Raw genomic sequence first — 20,624 nt, 5'->3', positions numbered from 1 at the left:
TATTATTAGTATTATTATTGCTACTATTATTATTGTTGTTGTTATTGTTACTATTGTTGTTGTTTATAATTTATACAATTAACCTCCTTGTGGTTCGACCCCGGTCTTGCCAAGTTATTTATTACTTCGACACTCCTACACTTAGGAGAAGACATCAATCTTTTCGTCGTGTCACAATGATACTCACGGCTTACAACTTACCACTAGGGATATGTATACGACCAATGTTCATGTTTTTATCTATGGTCATCCCCAATCATAATAGTTCAGATTGAAATATAGATGTTTGTTTTCGATCTTAAATGATAAGTTAAAGTAGTTTTGATCATTTGGAACTTTAACTTATGATGTATCTAGAAATCAAAATTTTATGATGAAGGTAACTTTGATGTGAACTATCAATGATTTTCTAGCTTATGAAATGATTTCTAATTGGAACACACATGAAAAATTAACATGTTCATAGTGTATGGAAAATAACAGAGTATTCACGCCAACAAATAATGGTAAATCATCTATTTTAACTACTACCAACAATTCTTGTCAATGGATCACAAGTTCAGAAATGAATTTTTTATTGGCATAGTTGAAAAAGATGTTGTATCACCACTTTTTTCAAGTGAAAAATTGTATAACGTGGTATCAGAGTATGGTGATATTAAGTTTGGTTTTCAATTTGGCAAACAAAAGTTTCATGGTTTTGGTTTAACCTATAATTGGATAAAATGAAGTATTTTCTTAGAGAGTTCTTATTGAAATACCAATATTTAGTGCCATAATCTTGATGTCATGCACTTAGAAAAGAATGTGTTTAAGAATATTTTCAACATAGTTATGGACATGAAGGTGAAGACAAAAGACAACATTAATACTGGAATAAATATAACTTTGTTTTGTCATTATAAAAATATAGAGTTTGTTTCTGTTGAGTCACACGTCATAAAGCCCAAAGTCAACTTCACTCTGGTAATGTTCACCATGTTCATTATAAACAGGTATACCAATGAAATGTATTTGTTAGTATATTCTAGAGACTGTAGAAATTATTCTCTTTCTCTTTAACACTGTTCATGGTGTTCATTATATACGGGTGCACTGACAAAATGTGTCTATTGATATATTCAGAGACCATGAGAACTATTCACCTCTCAATGCAGCGATAATTAATGATGTTTTAACTATTCAATTTTTTTTACCAATAAAATCATTGATGAAATGAAAAACTGTCAGAAATATTTGGATGGGCTTTCTTAAAGTTTTCATGCAAGTTGAAAATTTTCATTTAATTTTATAGATAAAATCACCAATAAAAATATTAAAATATTAATATTTATTTGCTCGTCGATAATTTTATCGATAAAATTAAAATAAAAGACTCGAATCATGACAAATTGAGGCTTCATCTTATTCCTTCTTCTCTCTTCTTCTTTCACACACATGTTTCTCTCTTATCTTCTCTTTTCTCTCTCTTTCTCACCAAAGATCAAGCATTCTTTTCTCTTCTAATTTTAAGGTATGTTGTCTTTCTTTATTTTTCCTTTTATTTTTGTTTTTTTTTTTCAATTAGGAGCCAAAATAAAGCATGCTATTAAGGTAAGTGTTTTTCATTCCATTTTCTTCTTCTTGGTAAGTGTTTTTCATTCCATTTTCTTCTTTTTTTGTGTTTTTTTTTTCATTATTTTTATTCAATTTTGTGTTCTTAATAATTTTATGAATTAATAAATGACATGAAATTTAGTTGTTATTGAAATAATTTTTACATTATGTTGTTGAATTTTAATTATTTTTTTTAAATGTTGTTCAATTTCAATTAAATATGTAGGAATAATTTTAATTATTATTTTGTATTTATTCCATTTAGAATAAATTTGTGTAAATTTAGGATTAAAAATATTGTCACTTAGAAGTAATTGTGTTAAATTTCAATTATTATTGTAATAATTTTTGCATTATTTTGTTGAATTTTAGTTGTTCTATTTTTCAATTTCTTTGGTCTAATTTTCAACCAAATGTGTATGATTAATTTTAATTATTATTTTAAATTTTTGTAAATTTAAAATAATTTGTTGTAAATTTATGATTAAAAATATTATCATGTAGAAAATAAAAATCGTCTATGAAATTGAATGATGTTAAATTGCTAAAATTGAATAAAATCAATTGGTTTATTATACATATGTTGTGTATTTGCAGGTTTAAAATTTTTTGGTAGTCTCCTATGTAGGAGAAATGCTTATTTTTAAAAAGTAAGAATTGTTTAATTTTTTATCTGTTTATTTATGTAGGTGCCCAGGAGAAAGTCTATTGCACTCCACGAGGAGATGTTCACTACTTGTTCTTTCTAGTAGTGACATGATCAAAAGATAAAATAACCTGACAAGATTGAGATCGAATCATGGGGAGGTAAACTAGAAAAAATTATAAACAACAAATGAAAAGGAGTTGAAAAGAACTTTTGAGATGTAATATTGATGTAAGGATTAAATAAGAATAAAACAATTGTCAAGGTTATAGGATCCACTAATGGTATTTCAAATAAGTATAATATAAACTCTCTTTATTATTCAACTAGAAATCACCAACTAGAAATCATAATATTCCAATCAAATTATAAATTAGTAACATGATTATATTAATTATCTTATTTGAGTAATGTCAATACTTATAAATATGGTCAGGTATTCATAATGATAACTTATGTTAACAACAAATTAAGTTTGTTTCATACCTTGAGTATCGGTTATATTATACAATAGGTTATGAAAATACCAAGTATTTGTTATATCAAAGGTTGTACAATACAAATCTAAATTAACCATTTAACAAGGTATTAAAAGTGAGTAACTTAATAAATACAAAACATGTTAGTATTAAACATTAAAGTTTATGTTGAGTTTATATTATAATTATTCCTATACCATTAGTGTATCCTTTTCACATTGATAAAAATAACTTAGCTAAATATTATGAAGAAGAAAAACATAAATAAAAAATATAATAACATAAACATGATAAAAAATTAATGAAGTATAGTAAAGGAAATTAAAAGAATAAATAAAAAATTAATATAACATAAAATAAAACTTGAACATTACAATAGACAAAAAGAGAGTAATCTTGATCTGAACATCAAATTGTCTAAATGTATAGTAAATGCGTTCTTTTATAGACTAAAATTCAAAAATATTGATTTGATTACTAATTTTTGAGTGGATAGCTACCTCTTAACTTGGTGATGACTATTATCTTATTGTTTGAATAAAACATCATTGCTAACATCATAATTTAAATAGATAATCTTTATAAAAGTTATGGGCATTTATCTTAGCTTTTCAACAAAATAAGAATGAGCTTATTTGGACTTATAGAACTCGAGATATGAGCTGAACATTGAACAATGTCTGGTTGTAGGACAGATTCTGACTTCTTTTTTGTTGCTACGATTTGAACTTGAAAATGATCGTTTTGAATCTTGAACTCTTCATGAAAGTTTTAGACCTATTTTTAGATTTACATCTATATAAATCATACCTAAATCTATGTTATGCAGCTCCAGTTATGATCCAATAACCAAATGATGTTTCAGTTTTACTCGAACCAACATCTCTTCTTTAAGCTTAACCCTTTCTTTGTCTTTTCACTTTTAATAATTAAACACATCAATTAATTCTTTAAATTGTGAGATATGCCTGCATTTAAAATAAATATTTACCATAAATTAAAGATATCTTATGTTATCAGATTTGTTATTATAAAATATGCTCAAGCTAGGGAATTTAATGATAATTTAAGTGCAATATGATGATATAAAATCTTAATAAAAAAAAACTTTTAAGTATTAATCAAGTAACAATGTTGATGACATAAGTCATTAGGTGCTGACCAAGAACTTGCACCAGAGGCAAAAGCATCAACTCATAATACACGTTAAAAATACACTTTTAAGTATTAATCAAGTAACAATATTGATGACATAAGTCATTAGGTGCTGATCAAGAACTTGCACCTGAGGCAAAAGCATCAACTCATAATACACGTTTATCAAGTGCGATGTCACAACGTCAAGGGGTCTTTTCTTAACAGGATCCATTTACCTGCAAGTACAAGGCTCCGTGGAATGATGACTTTTTCATGTAAGTTTGTTTTGCTTTTACAATGACATGTTTAATATTTTTTGAAAAAATAATATCATTTAACAAATGCAATTTCAGGTTTACAAACATTGAGGATGCTAAAACAATAACATCAACCTTTAAATCATCGATGAAAATTTCATTATTTAAATGAAGCCAGTTTTCCAAACATCTTGAATAGAAACTACAAGTCGATGCATAGTTTTCAAGGTTCAATGTTGATATCAATTTAAATATATGTTTTATAATAATTTGGATCATTGATTTAAATTACTAAAATTTTTGTTTTATAAATTTTTACTTCAAGTGAAAAATTGAATGGGAGAGAGTTGATGATAATGTTACGAGGAGGGTTTGAGAGAATCACACTGCAATTAGGTAAGATCAAATTCAACATATATATTTTTTTTTAAATTCCAAATATTAAATTTGTTTTTTATTTACTATCAAATAATTAATTTGTACCATATAGGTCGCATGATTTTTTATATGAAGTGCAAAAGAAAGCCAAAAAAATATGCAAATAAAAGAGAGCTTTCAGGCTAGGACGACATATCAGTTTGGAAGAATTTCAAACTGTCGTATGTCTTATAAATTGTATAAGCAAAACACATTCAACACTTGACATTCACGTGTTTCACTCAACGACCACAATCTAGTATAGATAATCGGAAACAACATGCTCACTATTCTATTACCATACACATCAATAGCTTTGTTTCGTTCATTTCGCATGTGAAGCGGATGGTAGAAATTTTTTTATTACATCCTTTTTTTATTATTTTTTTTATAAATATATTTAACTGATAATATTTTTTATTATAGGCTATGATTTTTAAACGCGAGCCAAGGTTGATGGAGCTTTTTGTTTAAACACATGTGTGGAGTGATGAATGCCACATCAACCTTTTCGTCGTGTCAATAGCCAAGCTTCAAAAAAAGATGCAGCAGTTCGCTGATAGCCGAGCTCGATACTTTATGATATGTTTGTTTTAATCATTTTTTTCTTAAGTTATTATTTCATTGAATTTGATGAATTTATTTTTTCTTTCCAACATACATATAATAACTGGTTAAAGGAGAGATACGAGGATAATCCCTCAATTTATTTATTTGAATTTATAGTTGGAGGCAGGATTGTTTGGTTGGCTCGATAGAAGTCGGTGTATGAACTTTATAACACTACAACTGAGAATTTATGGATGAATTGTAATGCTTTAATGGTGGATGCTCACAATCAATTCTGAGTGTTCAAACTTTAGAGTTTGCGGCAATGTTAGACCAACGAGTATAGGATATTAGACGATCCATCTTAATAATAAAATATGAAAGATTCACTGCTGATTATAAAAAACTCCACCTATTGGTAATGGAGATGAGATCACATATATATGATTTATGTGCACTCTCCCATTGTCTTGGTAACGTTCAGCCCCATCCTCCTCCTTCAATGCCTTCTATATTTTATATTCATTGTATTTGAATATAATTGTTTAAATTTATAATAAATATTTGAATTTATTTGCTAATTTATTTGATTTTAATTATTTTCTACTTCTGTTCAATATATTTTCTTAAAAAATATTTTTAAAGTATTACTGACGGGGTTATTGATGACACAACTCCATTGGTATATTCTAAAGAGTTGAAAAAGAATTGATGTAAATACCACAATTATTGATAAGGTTATCGACAAAACTAAATCGTGAGTATATTCTAGAGAGTTTGAAAAAAAGTATTGTAAATATCATTGCTATTGTTAATGCACCGATAACATTATAGATGTTATTTTGATAGTGATATGTTATATTTACTAATAGATATTCTAACATACAAAAGGGGTAAATTTTTTTAGATGTATTTTATTTATCTATAAATCTATCAATATATTTATTACCAATAGATTCATCAACTGGTCGCTCTTAGGTTTGTTTTTCTTTTCAATATTTTCATGCAACTCAAGTTTCTAAATTGATCAGTCTAAAACTTTTTTTATCCATGGCCATGTTTGTTTTCCGAAAATTGATTTTCGGGAAACCACTTTCCAAATTTTTTTGTGTTTATTTGTCATTAGAAAAGTTGGTCAATGGAAAACACTTTCCAGTCAAAGGAAAATTTGGATTGGTTTCCATGAAAGTGTTTTCCTAAAAAATTGAGGCGGAAAACACTTTTTAAAAGTTGTGAAAAATTTAGAAATATCATATTATTTGTTGATTATATCAAATTTGATCCTCAAACTTTTAACTGCTATATATATTTTATTTTGAATATTTTAATTTTTAATTTTATCTCTTAAAATTTAATTTTTATATTAACTTTGGCACTCATTTTTATAATTGTTATTTATTTTTTCCTTATTATTTTTTTATTAAAATTTTTTATTTATCAAATTTGATCCTCATTCTTTTGATTGTTACTTATTTTATTTGAAATAATTTATGAAATGTTAACTTTTATTACTTTAATTTCTTCATCTTTTTTTTTATTTTTTAGATTTGATATTTATTATTTTAATTATTATTTATTTTACTTGAGATAATTTATGAATTATATTTTTTTCAATTTGATTCTCATTCAATCTTTTTATTTATAAGATTTAATCCTTATTATTTTAATAAACTTGAGAAAAATAAAAAAAATTAATAAGTTATTTTTCAGTTTATTTTTTATGATATAACCAAATATTAAAAAATATTTTTTTAATTTATTTTTTATTACAGTATCAAATATCATAAAATAATTTATTTTTTTAGAATTTACTTTTTAAAATTTCACTTTAAATAAAATCTATTTTATTGTAAATAAACAGGTGTAAAAAAGCGATAGATTCTTAGCATGGCTGGCGTTCCTGTAGCTGATGAAGAATTAATAAATTCCTCTTGGCAGTACTTCCTTCCCTGTGGTGACGAAGATGGAGGAATATTTGATGGATGTCGACTCAACTATGGATGAGTCTAAGACCAATGATGGGTCATCAGGGGCCCCAGAAAGTGTTGCTAAACAGTTGATTATTCCTGATGTGGTGGTGTCACTGTTAGGGCTACTTTGCTTCCGCATTTGCTAGGCCTTAGGGTTAGATCATGTCCATTGATTTAAGTAGGTAGTCCAGGGTTTTTTTTTTTTTTTTATTTGGGTGTTTTATTAGGTAATGGGTACATAGAAAAAACATGTAAATTAAATTTTGATTATCCTCGTCCAACTGTAGCTTTTCTCTTTATATATATATATATTTGGGTGTTTTATTTGATGTGTTAAATATGCTTGCTAAGATGACTATCTAGATTCTAGCCTCTCTTGGTCAGATTGCCATTGGCACTGCAATTTCTCTCTTGGAAAACAATGCCATTCTGTTACCGATTTATTTTTCTTGAGTTTTAACATCAATGGTTAAACAGTTGTGTAACTAGATAGACATATTTTTTAAATATATATTTTATTCAGAAATATATTAATATATATATTTTTATTTTTTTAATATTATTTTTAATATTAACACATTGAAATGATTTAAAAACATACAAAAAAATTATTTAAAATAAAAAAATTATTTTTTAAAAAACACTAAAATAAATAGACCTCGATATTAACATGAAAAATTTAATTTTCCTCCATAAAATTTTAATTTATCTATCACATGGTTATTATTATTTTAGAATTTCATAATTCATTCCAAAAAATTTTTTTTCAACCCTTAAAGGTTAATTTTTAAAAAAATATTAGAGAAAATAGGCTCAGATTGTTAATTTTTTATTCATTTATCTTATATTTTATAGAGAGATTAAAGGCTATTTTAGATTTGAAAATTGATTTGTAAAGGTTTATATAGTGATTTCATATAAAAACAAGTTAAAAAATTAGCTTTTGGGATTCCAAAACTCAAACCTCAATTCAATTTTTTTAGATCACTAGAGATAATAAAAAAAATAAAATTAAAAAAAAATAAAAAATCATTTTCACAGTAAACAACATGTTATCAATGTAAAAAAAAGACAACAATAACTGAACGAACCTTAAAATCTTTTTCCCATGCACACAAACCTGGGTTTTTGGGTTTCTGTTATAGTAATAAAATGAACGTTATTTTTTTTCTCGTGAAAAAAAATAATTTTTAAAATAAAATAAATAAAAAAGATATAAAATTAAAAAGGATAATAGGAGTTGAATGTTTTCGTGTAAATCTCTTCTTCTTTTTTCCATTCTTAAGAGAAAGACTAGCTTTCCATTCTAGTATAATTAATTGGTTGATATATTCTATAATTTATTTTATTAATTTATAAAAACATATTTATAAAATTGACACATTATTTTATTTGAAGCCAGTAATGCACAACATGGTTGAAAAAAATGTGCATAAATAGTAGCGAGACCCTTGGCTAAGTGCTTGTTTGGTACCGCAACGTAATTGATTTGAAAATAAACCATAGCTTGTAAATGTTGATTTAAAAAAAAAATTACTATAAATGAATCCCATAATAAATTACATATGAAATACAGGAAAAAAACAATAAATTGATATTTTTTTACGCGGATAGAAAGGAGACCATACTACATTGTTTAGTGAACAGTGAAGCATGCCTCAATTGTTCATTGAACAATGAAGGCTGCTACAGTGGAGCATAGCTTTATTATTTTAGCCGGACTGGGTCCGGTCCAACGCGTAAAATATATATTAAACCGGGTCTGACCTAGTAAAATAAAAAATATATTTTTTATTTTTTAATTATGTTTTATTCACTTGATGATGTAGTATTTGCAGAATTTAATCGCAATTCTAATTTTATTCTTGATAATATTTTACAAGTTATGTTGTTGCATGTTTAAGAAACCAAGAAAATTATCAAATATATTTAGACATGATGAAATTATAGATAGTTGAATGAAATAATAAAAAATATTTTATATAAAGTATTATTTATTTCATGATGTAATAACAATAGTTAAATCTATAATATTTCAATTAAAACCCATCAATATTAATATATATTATTTTATAACCTTAATTTCAAAAGCATTTTTAACCAAACACATTAAATTACTTTTTATTTAACCTTAATTTTAATCACAATTTTAATCAAATATATATTTTTCTAACTTAATTTCAACTAAAAATATTTTTTACATAACAATTGTTTTCAAATTACAACTATAATAACTATTTTGATTGAATTTTCCAAACTGTTACGAGTCTCGTTAGCAATAAAGCCCATGTTTATTTATACATCTAGAAATTATGGAACACACAAAGTCCATGCAAATCCAAATTGAAGCATTGCTTCTTTTTTTCCCCTTTTAGTTCCTTGAAATTTTTTTTTGGCCCTTTGGTTATTAATTAAATTGTATTTATTTGTAAGTTTATTTCCCTGATTCTCTATAGGATCTTTTTTGATTTGTTCCAATGTTAAATTTAAAATTGATTTTATAAAATATAATTTTTGGTTATTGTTAGAAAAAATTAAAAGATGAATGATCAAAATTGATATAAAAAAGAGTTTTTTTCATTTAAAGTATAAAAACTTCAATTTGATGCTTTAAATTTCAATTCTAACATATTTTATCTTTGTTTTTTTTTTGCTTTTATATTTAATCTTAAATTTTAATTTTATTACATTTCAATCCCCACATGTTGTTTAAAGATACAAGAGAAAATCATCAGAAAAAAAGGAGCAAGAAAATATTAATTAATTATAATTTTATTATAAAAAATCAATTTTAATATTAATGAATTTATCTCTGTGGAGTTCAATGAAAATGTTGTTGCCCTTTAATTACGTTGAAAAAATTAAATTGAAACTCACATATTTTTTTTATAAGGTTTTATTTTTTTAAGAATGATTAAATAATATTTTAGAGTTGAAAATGTATATTTTAATATTTGTAGGATGATTTTAAAATATTTTAAATAAGGTAATAATTAGATTTTTAGAATTACAAAATCCAGACTACCATTTTCAATTATCGAAAAGTGAACAGTAGACGACACACAACTACCCAAGCATATAACCTATCATCAAATCTATTAAAAAAATTAGACGGATAACATATGGTATATTAATTTTATTTTTGTAAAGCAAAACTAGTTGTTTGGGCCTGATATTTGAGGCCCAATAGCGCCTTGCACTTTTTTTTTTTTTTAAATTTTGATTTGTTTTGGTTTTTTAATTTAAGTTTTAAATAATATTCCTATGCATTTTGAGGAGTATTCCTTGCCTCACAGAATTGTACATACAACACGCCTTTTAGTTACGACTGCTTTGTGTTTCGTTATTCTGCTTCGATGAGATCTGACTCACTGTAAACACATAAAGAGCAAACCGAAGTGAGTTTTTCTTTCGTTTAATTCCGTCCATGTCCTGAAAACCAAAACAAGGTTTTCCCCTTATTTTCTTTGTTTCGCAGAGATGAAGAGAATGAGAGATGATATTTTCTCAGCCCCTGCGCCTGCCCCTGCCTCTCAATTTAAACGGCCCTTAACTTCGACACGTGGAGAATCGTAACTTCCCTTTCTCTTTCTTTGGAATTCGTTTGTTTATTGTGTTAATTTCATTTTTAGCCTGCTGTTTCTTGATTGGAATTATTTTGATTGTTAAAGCTACGGGCAAACACAAATCCCTGGCGGTGGTGGCGGCGGAGGTAGTGGTAATTCGCAGAAACTAACTACCACCGACGCCTTACAATATCTAAAGGAAGTAAAGGACATGTTTCAAGACCAGAAGGAAAAATATGACATGTTCCTTGAAGTCATGAAAGATTTCAAGGCTCAAAGGTAAATTATTTATCATGATCGTCATTAATTATGTATTCGACATTATTATTATTATTATTATTATTTAATGTACTGTCTTTTTGTAGAACTGACACTTCCGGTGTCATTGTAAGAGTAAAGGAGTTATTCAAAGGTCATAATAACTTGATCTTTGGATTCAACACCTTCTTGCCCAAGGGATATGAAATAACCCTAGATGAGGAGGAGGCAGCTCCGCCAAAGAAAACTGTTGAATTTAACCAAGCTATCAATTTTGTAAACAAAATAAAGGTGATATATATTGCTATTCTTGTTGTATCTGGAAATGGTTGCCTTTTGTTTTCCATAACTTTGACTGACAGATTTTTTTCATACAGAAACGTTTCCAAAATGATGAACGTGTTTATAAATCATTTCTAGACATTTTGAATATGTACCGGAAGGAACACAAGGACATAAATGAGGTCTACAGTGAGGTAGAGCATTATGTTGTTGATTGTTTCTTTGTTTTGAGCACTACTTTCTATTCACACGGAAACTTTTGCTGTACAAATATTTCAAGTACTCTTAGCTGTTCTCTTCTGATCATCTTTCAGGTTTCAGCTCTTTTTGAGGACCATCATGATTTGCTTGATGAGTTTGCTAGATTTTTGCCAGATACTTCAGCAACACCCATGACACATACTGTTCCATATGCTCGGAATTCTAACCAGCATTACAATGAACGGAATTCTACGGCACCCTCCGCACCACAAGCACAAATAGACAAGGTAATTTGCACATATTCTTTGTTTTTCCTTTTTATAGGGAATAGCAGGTTAATAAACCTTTTGTGATCATAATGTATCATTTATTTTGAGTGGGCAGCATTAGCAGCCTAACCTTAACCTTATTAACAAAAAACTAAAAGAGCAGGGATTGTACTTTATAATTTCTATTAATTTTTTTTGGTTAGATTATCCCAGTCTTATGACCTAGATCATGGGTTTCACCAGTTAACTCGATTTTTTCCCCTCCTTTTCCTAATTTACATTTTTTCTCAATTTCATATTGGGCTTCATGATTTGTTTTTGTTTGTTTTCTATAGGGTTATTCCTATCTCATTACTCAAGTTACAGGTTTAAAAGGTTAATCTGAGTTTACTCGAGTCGTTTTTATGTCATTTTTAATTGATTTTTCAATTTCAATTACATTCTTCAATATTAAGTTTATTAGGGGATCATGCTTTATAATTTGTTTTAATTTGCTTTGTATTGGGTTATCTCGGTCTCATCGGCTGAGTTATGGGTTTGATAAGTTAATCATGGTTAACTTGGGTCATTTCCCCACCTTTTTAGTTGTTTTTTTTTTTTTTTTTTAATTTCATCCTTCAACATTGAGTTTATTGGAAATTGAACTTTATAATCTGTTTTAATTTATTTTCTATAGGATTATCATGGTCTTATAATCTTGCATGTGGATTGACAGGTTAACCTGGTTGATCTAACTTGCTCTAATATGTTGTCGTTTAGATATTTAAAAAAAATATCATCTTGAATATTTATTTTGAGTCAATCTATGTTTTTACTGGTCATCTGAGTTATTTTTGGACCTGTCAAGTCGACCGAGTTGCACTGGATCAATCCCAACAGCTATTTTTTTTTTCTACTAGAAAAAATATTAGCAGCGCCTATTCTTTTTTTTTTTTTTTTTCTGATGTTAGAAAAATGATTCGACCTGCAATGTAGCACAGTTGATCATCTGTTTTTAAATGGATTCTGAATATTTTGCAAATGGATCTCTTTCTTTAGCAGCATCGGCGTGACAAAGTTTCCTCTTCCCATGCTGAGTGTGACCTTAGTGTTGATCGACCAGAGATGGAAGATGACAAAGGAATGGTGAAAGTGCTCAAGGAGCAGAGAAAGCGTGCTGACAAGGAGAATTGGGATAGGAGAATTCGTGATCAGGATGATAGGGAGCCTGAGCATGATAGCAGTAGAGACTTCAGCTTGCAACCTTTTCTTGAGAAAAGGAACCCTTCCCAGAAGGTGGAAGGTTTTGGAAATTCTAACTTTGCTGGTTATGATGACAAAGACAAGATAAAGAGTGAGTCACTGATGCCATTACCAAAATAAATGTCTTGCACATATTTTTATATGTTGCATGTACTACATGGAGTTTCTTTCCTCTACTTTTTTCTTTCTTTATTTATCTCTTTTTGTTTGTCTCTCTTTTTTTGTGCTGAATCAGTTTTAATTCTCCCCTTTGGGGAACAATGAAATATTGATGAACAACACACATTTCACCTATTGCTAGCACTTGCACCGTCCTATGTATTTGGCTTGAGGGGGCTGAACCCTCGAAGTCATATTTATGTACTATGTGATGAGTGATTTAGTTTAGAGCAGTGGCATTCTCAAGTTATGGTTTGCTGTCCTTATTCACTGACATAGCCAGTTCTATGTGTGAATATTTATTGAATGCTAGAGGGGACTCAGGTTCTCCCTAAGAACTCTTCATTTTCTCTATGAAGAAAAGGAAGACTTGGTTTTTGCATGACTTTGTTATATGATCAACATTATTCGTCTAGGGGTGCTAGTCTTTTGGATTTTTAAAAATATCAGATTTTTTTTTCTTTTGCCTTTCCACATCATCTCCTGTTATAGAAAGTTTCTCATTTTCCAACTTATTAGTTTTTGTTATAGAAAGTTTCTCATTTTCCAACTAATTAGTTTTTTAATTTTTGGGTATCTCAATTCTTATGCCAGGCATCTACAACCAAGAATTTGTTTTCTTTGAGAAAGTCAAGGAGAAGTTGGGAAATGGAGATGATTATCAAGCATTCTTGAAGTGCCTTAACATTTATAACCAAGGGATTATTGAAAAGAGCGAGTTAAAAAATTTGGTATGTGGTAGACCAAACAGCTCTCAAGGTCTTTTGAAGTCGTTTAAGTAGTTTTTTTAATCTCTGCAGAGGCCAAGCATGTGCATGTATCTCCCTTTATGTTTTTACCTTGGTACTTAAATTAAGATATTATGAATTGTAATGCCAAAAGCGACCTTGTCAGGTGAAAAGTTTCTACAATATGATTGGTTGGATTTTCTCCCCTTGCCCAGATTATTCTTTTGAGGCTTGATAATGGAAATTATAGTATTGATCCATTTCACAAATCTTAAGTTCAAGCTATAAATCCTAAAAACCCATTTTATGGTATCAAATATCCAAGTGCGCAATGAATGGTGTCATAGGTTAAGGTTATTAGCCAAGTACTAACCAATTGAAATGACCTGTGTAAATGCCTCTTTGCATCTCTAAATCTAGAATGGTTTCAGGTGATGTTTTCTAGCCACATGGGCAAGTGGATCCTGTTACAATTTACATTTTACATCATGAAAGTTAATGTGTTCGGGGTTCTGATGATTTGACAATGTTTGGTAAAGCTTTGGCTTGTCCTCGGGCCACTTAAGGCCACCTAGTGCACCAGAAAACTGATGGGCTGGGGACTTTTGATTTGGCTTCCTAATGTATCTTGAATACCCATGCTTAAGTTGGATTTGAATTGACAAATGACGTTGATCTTTAATATCAATTTTGGCATGATTAGGGTTCTATCATGTAAATTTTAGTTTAATAAGGAAGAAATTTCCTCATTTGGATTTCTCTTGTTGCACATGTAGTTAAAACCTCTCTGTTTTTCAGGTGACTGATTTACTTGGAAAGTATCCTGATCTTATGGAAGAGTTCATTGATCACCTGGAGTGTGATGGGCATATTGGTAATTAACAAAAAGCATTTTGACTGTTGCAGTTTACTCTTTAGATTTCACTCTGAAACATTGATCTTGCTTCCATTTGATTCTTTTTAATGCCACTTAATAAAATATCCTTGCAGATGGGTTCCTTGCTGGTGTTACAAGCAAAAGTATGTCAAATGATATATGTCTCCCCTGTTAACCTTATTATTAAACTGTCAGTCTTCATTTATCTTTTCTGATGTCTTGGGATTCAATGTTCCAAAATTTTGTAAAATGTGATGGATCTTATTGCTGATTGCAGAATCCCTGGGTAACGATGGACAAGCATCCAGATCTATGAAACTAGAGGACAAGGAAAAGGAGCAGAAGCAAATAGACGGAGCTAAAGAGAAGGAAAAATGCAGGGAGAAGTATATGGCTAAATCCATTCAGGAGCTTGACCTTTCTAACTGTGAACGTTGTACTCCTAGTTATCGGTTTCTACCAGATGACGTATGAAATTTCAAATGAATGCTTTGTTGATATTGATATTTTAACAAGTTCTATGGTGATGTGCAAGTTGGTGCTTGGTTCTTTGCAGTATCCAATATCTTCAGCAAGCCAGAGATCGGAGCTTGGTGCTCAAGTGTTGAATGATCACTGGGTCTCTGTAACATCAGGAAGTGAGGACTACTCTTTTAAACATATGCGTAGAAATCAGTTTGAAGAAAGTTTGTTTAGATGTGAAGACGATAGGTAAAATGTTTTTGTGGTGTACCACATTCCTTGTTTTTCCATGTTACTCCGTTACTTTTTGGGAGCAAATAATTCAGAGTCTGTGTTCTGTTTTGTATTTTTTTTTTTGTTAGATTTGAGCTGGACATGTTGTTGGATTCTGTGAGCTCCACTACCAAACGTGCAGAAGAATTGTTTAATGGCATAAACGAAAATAAAGTAGAAACCTCAATCCATATTGAAGATCACTTTACCGGTTTGTATTTGGAGCAGACTATGAATTAACATAATTTGCAGTTATTATTATAATTAATGTTATTCATATAATGTTATGGTGGTTGTTTTTGTTACTGCTATTTATTTTTGCTATTACTATTCCCTATCTGACTTTTATATTTCTGACTAGCATGTTTTCTCTTCTCTGCTTTGCCTTTGCATTGCAGCTCTAAACTTAAGGTGTATAGAGCGGTTATATGGTGACCATGGTCTTGATGTGATGGAAATATTGCGGAAAAACCCAAGTCTTGCATTGCCTGTTATTTTAACTCGTCTGAAGCAGAAACAAGAGGAGTGGACTAGGTGTCGTACTGATTTTAACAAGGTTTGGGCTGAAATTTATGTGAAAAACCATTACAAATCACTAGATCATCGCAGCTTCTACTTCAAGCAACAAGATTCAAAGAACTTGAGCACAAAATGTAAGTTGAATTTCAATATTCAAATTGTGTCAATTGTATATGTTATGTTTACTGGTACTCTTCCCATTGGATCATTCACCAGTTTGTATACTTAAATCAAGATTTTGGTTAATGTTCACTATTACCATCAACAACAGAGTTATGGAAAGAAAATAACCTCTTTAGGATGCAGCTATGCAGCCAAAAAAATGTAATTTTTTCCTGCTGTTTCAATCATTCTTTGCATTATGTGCACCTTGGGCATATTCTCCAATGGAACATTTGATAGAAGGGGGAAGTGGGTGACAATTTTTCGCTCGTGTTCAGTGAACTAATATGTTAATAGATAAATACTCTAGGGAAGTACTATTTGGCAAAAATGTATTCAAATGTCACCCTTCTGTTCAGGCGCAGTTTTAATCTTGTAATAGCCACTTCTCTCTTTCTGTGCCCGTATCTAACCCAATTAATTGTTAGTACATTGTCATGTTCCTTCTTATCTATAAGTTCAACCATACATAAAAAGCATTCTACACAGTTTACACTCTCACCTAACTATTACTCTTGAAACATTTCACTCAATTTTTTTCACCTGCTGAAAGAAACCTAATGCTTAATTGAATAATTGATTACTAAAGACTGACTTGGTTGTGTTTGTTCTGGAATAATTATGAGAGAGAAATGTTTCTCAGGAGCTTTTAGTAAGCATGACTAAAAGCTTACCTGATTACTCCCATTGATTATATCTGTGCATGGGTCAGCTTAGGGCATTTTAGTTTTGAGCCCAGTAACGTGCAAAGAGTGTACTCTGTCAAAGGATGTGCACAAATAGTATCAGTTTTCGCTTTTCCACTCATTTATATGTGCATGAAACGATGTAATTAGGAAATGCAAATGAACTAGTAGACATTGTTTCTTCGGCTTCCCCTTTTTGTTTCCAACAATTTCTTATTGGTGAAATATTTGAAATAGAGCTTATACAATCTTGGACAGTTTATGCAATAGTTTATGTGATGCTGCATGTGAAGAGCTTTTCTTTAAAGATAAATTTTAAGCAATTTTCACTATGTTGTAACATGCATTTTACATCTTTTATATGGGTCCACGCTATGCTCATTGATCTTTAAAATACAGCATTGGTGGCTGAGATCAAGGAGCTGAAAGAAAAACAGCAGAGAGAGGATGGTGTTCTTCTTGCTTACGCCACTGGAAAAAGACAACCTTTGGTTCCAAATTTGAAATATAATTACCCAGATAAAAAAATTCATGAAGACTTGTATATACTTGTCCAATATTCCTGTAAAGAGGTTTGCACAACCAAAGAACAATTAAATAAAGTTATAAGACTTTGGACTAACTTCGTGGAACCAATGCTGGGTATTGTTTCTCATCCTGATGGCTCGGAGAGTTGTGAAGGTGAAGGGAAACCAAAGCATCCTCTCATGAATTGTACTTCATCAAGCATAGCAGAAAAGGATGGAAGTCCTAATGCTGTTCCTGCGATATCAACTTTTAAGCAAGCAAAATCACCTAGCAATGGAGATGAAAACATGTTGCAAGAACTAGGAAACCTTTGCAAGCTCAGTTTGAAAAGTTCAGATAAATTAGCTAAGGAAGATAGCTTATGTGAACTTGATCATGTTGGTAAGGAAGATGGAGCACTTAATGTGCTTAGGCCAGAAAGAGAGCAGAAAGATAAAGTTGTGACTGACAGAGCATCTGGATTTAACATACAAGGAGTAGCAGATACCAAAACATCATTTCTGATAGGATCAGAATGTGGTCGTGAAAGGAACAGTGCTGGGGAGATAGCAGGTGTGTATTGGATCACCTGCACAATACCTATTCTCTTTTCTTGGTGTTCTGTTAATTCTGAGCTAGTTATCTGTGTTATCTTCTGATAATGTTGTGATACTGACATTAGTTAGAATTTCAAGGTTCAGGTTCAACTTTGTCTGTGCCAGGTGGCGATGCTATTGACCGCCAACACAAAGCTGGTATTGATGCTGGACCTTCTTCAGAGGTATGATGACTTTTATCAGTTTTGACAAATTCAAGACCCTGCATGCCATGCCTAGAGTAGATACAGTAATTGGTAAATGGTTTCACATTATGCAACTTGGTTCTTCATTTCGGCATAATTTTTTCTGCCTCATGTTCTATCTTCTTTAACAGTAGAGGTGAATTGTTGATTTTATTTCTTTGTTGGCATAGGGTGAGATTGTTGTAAAATCAGTTTTACCTGCAAATGAAGGAGTAAGGGATGGTGCTAAAAATGATAGATGTCATGGAGAATCCACTGGACCATCCAAAATTGAGAAGGAAGAAGGCGAGTTATCCCCTAATGGTGATATTGAAGAGGATAATTTCGATGCCTATGGAGATACTGGCTTGCAGGCTATTGCCACAGGAAAGAATAGTGTTGGATGCATGCGGCATGGATCTGGAAATGATGAGGACTTACACACTCAGGATATCGTAGAAGGACATGATGCTGATGATGAGGATAGTGGAAATGTTTCGGAGGCTCGTGATGCTGCATCAAGCAGCGAGTCTGCTGGTGATGAGTGCTCCCGGGAAGAGCTTGAGGATGATGAAGTAGAACGTGATGATGCGAAAGCTGAGAGTGAAGGTGAAGCTGAGGGGATGGTTGATACACAGTATAACGGAGGAGATGCACCATTCCCAGAACACTCTCTCATGTCTGTTAAGCCCCTTGCAAAGCATGTTCCAACAGATTTAATTAACGAGAAAAGGAGAGATTCCTGGGTTTTCTATGGAAATGATGATTTTTATGTGCTTTTCAGGCTTCATCAGGTATAGCAAGATTCACAATGCACATACAAAGAAATTTGTGTTTCTTTTGTAATTTTCTATTTTTGGTGATTTTAAAGTGCCTTTTATGGTTGTCTTTGAATTTGTAGATCCTCTATGACCGTATTTTATCAGCAAAAGTGAATTCATCTGGTGCTGAAATCAAATGGAGAACTTCCAAGGATGATAGTTCTCCTGCTCCTTATGCCAGGTCGTTAACATTCTCTTTTTGGTTGGTTTTGAATATTAAATGCATATTAACACTCTGTGTTTGTCGACTTCTGCAGATTTATGAGTGCACTATACAGTTTACTAGATGGATCTGTTGATAATGCGAAGTTTGAGGATGAGTGCAGAGCTATTATTGGAAATCAGTCATATGTGTTATTCACACTGGACAAGTTAATATATAAATTAGTCAAACAGGTTTGCTCACAGCAATTTCTTTCTCCATGTATTTTTACAAGGTTTTCCTGAAAAGTTTGTAATTGTAGTTATCTTGTAGCTCCAAACTGTTGCAACTGATGAGATGGCTAGTAAGCTTCTTCAATTGTATGAATACGAAATATCCCGGGAATCTGAAAGCTTCAATGATTTGGTGTATTATGACAACATGCGGTTTTTCCTTCATGAGGAGAACATATATCGGTTGGAATTTGTAAGTCCTTTTTCCTTGCATTTGTGTGTGTATTATTTGAGGTGATTTTATTGGTGTATTATTTTGTCTGTAGTTCCCACTTGATTTGACCATTGATGATTTTTTGGGTCTCCACAGTCATCTGCTCCATCTGTGTTATCCACCCAGCTGATGGACAATGTAACTGAGAAATCTGAAGTGTTGGCAGTTTGCATGGATCCAACTTTTTCTGCATATTTGCATAATGATTATCTCTCTGTCTATCCTATAAAAATGGAGTCGGATGACATTACACTGATGAGGTATTGACATTATGCTTCAGATATCCACGCTTACAAGGTTTTTTTTTTTTTTTTGGTATTTATTATCAGCAATAGCTGTGCAATACTGTTTATAAGTTCCATTAAAGTGCAAGCAGCATGTGTTAACGGGCTTAGATTGCACTCCTTTATTCTCTGACTTAAGCTGTCTCGTTAGACACTTGAAACTACTTGATCTGTGCACTTCTCTATCAATAATAATAATAATAATAAAAAGGAATGAAAACTAAGAAAAGGAAAGGCCAAGACTTCTATTTATTCGTTGTCTTCAAATAGATTCTAGTGCAATAAATAAGTTTGATAAAAGCATCCTGCTGATCTGTATTCCGATCTCTACCATGGCTAGTTCAGCCATGTGTAATTGTTTGCTAGAGCCATTCACATTTTGAAAGGAATGTCTCTTTCCTTTGTGTAGTTCTAGAATATGATATCCAAAAAAAAAAAAAAAGTTCTAGAATATGATGGCTAGAAAGGATTTTGAAATCAATTGATGGTATATGACTCTTTATCTGCAGAAACAAGCGGAAATATGCTGGCCTAGATGAATTTTCTGCCTTAAGCATGGCCATGGAAGGTGTTAAAATGTTCAATGGTTTGGAGTGTAAGGTTGCCTGCAATTCATGCAAGGTATCTTCTTTTTTCTGTGCAAATTATCACTGCTTTACATTCTTGCAAGGTTTCTTCCTTTTTTTCTACATTCATGTCTGCTTCAACACCAGTCAAGAAACCTGCACGTTGCTTGGGTTTTCATTTAATTCTGGGCTAGCATTACCCTAAAACTTAGAATAAAAATCAAGACCTAGATAATTTTCCAGCAAATCGTGAAATTACATGGACCGCCCCCCACCCCCTC

General features: G+C 30.7%; 1 protein-coding gene across 6 annotated transcripts in view; it reads left to right on the top strand.

Annotated features, from left to right (window-relative positions):
* Window positions 1–10,326: 10,326 nt before the first annotated feature.
* The window catches only part of SNL2 (SIN3-like 2), a 12,744-nt gene continuing 2,446 nt past the window's right edge, over window positions 10,327–20,624 (top strand). For 2 of the 6 annotated variants that reach the window (XR_845439.1, XM_011048981.1), the window contains exons 1-21: window positions 10,327–10,623; window positions 10,723–10,896; window positions 10,983–11,166; window positions 11,253–11,351; window positions 11,472–11,645; window positions 12,666–12,960; window positions 13,623–13,759; window positions 14,555–14,630; window positions 14,747–14,776; window positions 14,911–15,101; window positions 15,190–15,344; window positions 15,458–15,579; window positions 15,767–16,021; window positions 17,135–17,815; window positions 17,938–18,023; window positions 18,215–18,817; window positions 18,925–19,025; window positions 19,102–19,240; window positions 19,320–19,472; window positions 19,590–19,753; window positions 20,287–20,398. Coding sequence is in view for 5 of the 6 variants with exons in the window: in XM_011048981.1 (XP_011047283.1) it covers window positions 10,532–10,623; window positions 10,723–10,896; window positions 10,983–11,166; window positions 11,253–11,351; window positions 11,472–11,645; window positions 12,666–12,960; window positions 13,623–13,759; window positions 14,555–14,630; window positions 14,747–14,776; window positions 14,911–15,101; window positions 15,190–15,344; window positions 15,458–15,579; window positions 15,767–16,021; window positions 17,135–17,815; window positions 17,938–18,023; window positions 18,215–18,817; window positions 18,925–19,025; window positions 19,102–19,240; window positions 19,320–19,472; window positions 19,590–19,753; window positions 20,287–20,398 (4,023 nt within the window). In the remaining variant the exon portion in view is untranslated. The remainder of the gene's footprint in view (window positions 10,624–10,722; window positions 10,897–10,982; window positions 11,167–11,252; window positions 11,352–11,471; window positions 11,646–12,665; window positions 12,961–13,622; window positions 13,760–14,554; window positions 14,631–14,746; window positions 14,777–14,910; window positions 15,102–15,189; window positions 15,345–15,457; window positions 15,580–15,766; window positions 16,022–17,134; window positions 17,816–17,937; window positions 18,024–18,214; window positions 18,818–18,924; window positions 19,026–19,101; window positions 19,241–19,319; window positions 19,473–19,589; window positions 19,754–20,286; window positions 20,399–20,624) is intronic. The other 4 variants (XM_011048982.1, XM_011048986.1, XM_011048985.1 and 1 more) reach the window with 4 other exon arrangements.

Source organism: Populus euphratica, unplaced genomic scaffold (assembly GCF_000495115.2).
Source record: "Populus euphratica unplaced genomic scaffold, PopEup_1.0 scaffold126.1, whole genome shotgun sequence".
In the NCBI taxonomy this organism is placed as follows: domain Eukaryota; kingdom Viridiplantae; phylum Streptophyta; class Magnoliopsida; order Malpighiales; family Salicaceae; genus Populus; species Populus euphratica.
This window is presented reverse-complemented; position numbering and strand designations above follow the sequence as displayed.